General features: G+C 59.3%; 1 protein-coding gene across 1 annotated transcript in view; it reads left to right on the forward strand.

The window, feature by feature from the left end:
* Nucleotides 1-1,202: 1,202 nt before the first annotated feature.
* Nucleotides 1,203-3,613, forward strand: part of SBK3 (SH3 domain binding kinase family, member 3) — a 4,656-nt gene continuing 2,245 nt past the window's right edge. The window contains exons 1-3 of the mRNA XM_011932449.1: nucleotides 1,203-1,247; nucleotides 1,797-1,947; nucleotides 2,448-2,650. Coding sequence (XP_011787839.1) covers nucleotides 1,203-1,247; nucleotides 1,797-1,947; nucleotides 2,448-2,650 — 399 coding nt within the window. The remainder of the gene's footprint in view (nucleotides 1,248-1,796; nucleotides 1,948-2,447; nucleotides 2,651-3,613) is intronic.

Raw genomic sequence — 3,613 nt, forward strand, 5'->3', positions numbered from 1 at the left:
GGCTGGGGGTCTGGACTCCTGGGTCTGAGGGAGGAGGGGCTGGGGGTCTGGACTCCTGGGTGTGAGGGAGGAGGGGCTGGGGGCCTAGACTCCTGGATCTGAGGAAGGAGGAGCTGGGGCCTGGACTCCTGGGTGTGAGGGAGGGAGAGCTGGGGCCAGGACTCCTGGTGTGAAGGAGGAGGGCTTTGGGAATTGTTCCCTGGTCCCTGGACACCAGCGCTCCTGGCCTCTGGGGCAAGACAGAGGCGCTCAGCTCTGGGCCTGTCATCCCAGTTCAGGTGTGTGGAGGGGTCTGTCCCACCCTTTCCTCTGCTCTCAGGCCTGGGCCTTGTTGGGGGTTCACAATATGTTTTGTCCCCTCTGTCCTGGGACTGGAGCCCAGAGTCCAAGCCGGTCTAAGTTTGGAAGGGAGAGGGAGGGGGCAGCCGTCAGAGGGGGTGAGGGAGGGGTGTGGGGGGACAGGATGTCTCTGAGCTGTCACACACACCCCTGTCCCGGGCCCAGAGAAAGGGAGGGACAAAGGCTATGAGAGAGAGTCAGGAACAAAGAGGAGGAGAGAGACGCAGAGACACTGGCGAGAGCGGACGGAGATGCCCAGAGGGGCCGGGAGAGACGGGAAACAGACAGACAGAGAGAGGGGAGCAGGCAGGGAGCAGAGCGTGGGGACACCCCCAGAGTTGGTGGAGAAAGAGTGGGGACAGTGTGCGGACAGAGGAGAGGGGCTGGCGACCCACAGAGACAGGACAGGGAGGGGGAGTCCCACCCCAGAGACCCAAGGGCAAGACAGAGACAGGGAGGGTGGAGAGAGACGGGGAGAGAAGGAGACAAAGATACATAAGGAGAGGAGAGACAGAGGGAGCACGAGGGAGACTGAGAGAAAGGTGTTCATGTAGAAGGAAGGAGAGACTGGGGTTGGCTAAAGAGAGGCGAAGAGAGGGTGGGGGAGTCAGGGCGGTCCCCTGGGAAGCACAGCGAGGGATACACCCAGAGGGTGGCAGGAGGGCACAGAGAGGCAGAGACACTCCTCCAGCTAGACAGACTCGGACAGACAAAGGGTGACTGAGGCTGACCTTGCAGACAAGCTTCCAGCCCTTGGCTCTGCGCAGCGAGAACCTGTGGGGTGCAGGGGGCTGGTTGCTCTCCGGGGAGCCCTGACACGGGGAGTCCTGCCCAAGGGCCACCCCACATCAGGAAGCCCTGAGATGGAGCGCAGGGCCTCCGAGACCCCTGAGGATGGGGACCCAGAGGTGAGAGACGGGAGACAGGGGAGGAAGACAGAGAGAAAAGAAGGAGAGAGAGGCAAGAGGCAACACGGGGAGAGACAGAGGAAGAGAAACAGAAAACAGGGAAATGCAAAGACCTCAGAGACCCCGACCCAGGGAGAGAGGATGACTGAGATCCCAGGACACACAGCGAGACCGAGGCCCCCAGAGAAATGGACTCAGAAACACAGAGCGGGATGCGCGGGGGAAGACGATGGTGGAGAAGAGACTGGGCTGGGCGGGGGGCCCGTGTGGACTGAGGATGCACTCCCCGCTTAGGGCTGGGGGCTCCTGGTCCACTCCCACAGATGGGGGCAGGCGGGGCCTCTGTGACAAGGACCCCTAACCTCGCCAGCACACAAAACAGGTGGCCCGAGTCCGGGTGAGTCACTGTGACTCATCCTCCTCTCTGGGGACAGTGACCCCTGTCCCCTGCCCCCACCCTCCATCCCCGGACTGCGCCGTGACCTCCTCCCTCGCCATTCTCAGCGGACCCCAGGCTCGCCCCCTCCTCACCCTGCCCCTCTCCCATAGGAGGACACAGCCACAGCCCTCCAACGGCTGGTGGAGCTGACGGCCAGCAGGGTGACCCCAGTGAGGAGCCTTCGGGACCAGTACCACCTCATCCGGAAGCTGGGCTCCGGCTCCTACGGCCGCGTGCTCCTCGCCCGGCCTCACCAGGGGGGTGAGTTCGGCCACCCAAGGGCAGCCTCCCCAACTGCCACGTAATAAGCGTTCTGGGAAGCCACCCAGCCAGGGAGAATTCCCAGCAGGAGCTGATGGGGACCCTTCTTGGTGGAAACGCTCTGAAAGTTAAGAGCTCTGGGATCTTCTGAGAAACACAGGCCTCACCCTAGAGAGGGCGAGGGGCTGCCTATGGTCCCACGGCAAGACAGGTGTGCAACTCAGGTTGGAACCCAAGTCACCATCATGTCTCTTACTTGATGCCAGGGGAAACTGAGGCCCAGAGAGGGTGAGGCGGCTGTAGAAGTCCATGCCGCAGTCCGAGGCAGAGCAGGGAGGGTCTTCAAAGAAGGTCTCCTCCCACCCACACCTCACAGATGGAGGAGCCCGTGCTGCCCATGAGAAGTGTGAGGCTCAGAGAGGTTACACGGCTTCCCTCAGGGCCTGTGCACAGCAGGACCGGAGCCGCCTGAGTGTCCCCCCGACCCATCTCCCCGGCAGGTCCAGCTGTGGCTCTGAAGCTCCTGCGTCGGGATTTGGTCCCGAGAAGCACCTTCCTGAGGGAGTTCTGTGTGGGCCGCTGCGTCTCTGCACACCCAGGCCTGCTGCAGACCCTGGCAGGACCCCTACAGACCCCCCGCTATTTTGCCTTCGCCCAGGAGTATGCGCCCTGTGGGGACCTCAGCGGGATGCTGCAGGAAAGGGTGAGGCTACGAGGGACAAAGGTTGGGATCGCTCTTCCCAGGTCCAACTCTGTCCCAAAACTCATCTCTATCTCCAACTCTGACCCCCAAATCAGGACCCGCCCAACCCATCTCCACCCTGAGCCCCCACATGACTGCCCCCTTTCTAATTCTCAACGAGTTTCTATGCCTGACCTCAACCCTAATCCATCCAATCATCCAAACACAAGCACGGAAGGGCAGGGAGCTGGGGGTGGGATTGAGGATGGACTAGGGTTAATGAAGGGGGTGGGAATGGAGACAGGGTTGGGATTTTAGTTAACTCTGGGGTTAGGGCATGGACATGGGTGGAGTTGGGTGGGTTGAGTTTAGAGTTGATTATAGATTGATCATGAATATGGAGAAAAGCATGAATAGGGTTGCAGAGGGAAACAGAGATGGTTGAGGATGTGTATACAGACTGAATTGGAGATGGGCTGTAATGGGGTTTCTTCTAGAAAGGAGACCAGGTCAGGACAGAACCCATGAGATTCTAGGGCCTCTTGAGTTTGGAGATTAGAGGTAGGGATAGTTTCAGGAATAGATTTTGGATTTGAGATAATGGTGGGGATAAATGGAAGGAACAAAAGAAGGAAAGGGATGAGGAAGGTATATGTGGATGAATGAGTCTCATTGAGAATTAGAAGAGTGGAAGGATGGGTGAGTGGATGGATGGATGAGTGAATAGATGGGTGGAAGGAGGTTTGGTAGACGATGGGTGAGTGGATGGATGGGTGGGCGGATGGATGGAGGGATGGATGAAAGGACTGGTGGGTGGACGGATGGATGGATAAAAGGTTTGGTGGGTGAGTGGATGGATGGATGAGTGGGTGGATGGATGGATGGATGAAAGGACTGGTGGGTGGATGGATGGATGGAAGGAAGGATTGGTGGGTGGATGGATGGATGGATGAAAGATTTGGTGGGTGAGTGGATGGATGGATG

The sequence above is a fragment of the Colobus angolensis genome, unplaced genomic scaffold (genome assembly GCF_000951035.1).
Source record: "Colobus angolensis palliatus isolate OR3802 unplaced genomic scaffold, Cang.pa_1.0 Scaffold96, whole genome shotgun sequence".
NCBI classification, from domain to species: Eukaryota; Metazoa; Chordata; class Mammalia; order Primates; family Cercopithecidae; genus Colobus; species Colobus angolensis.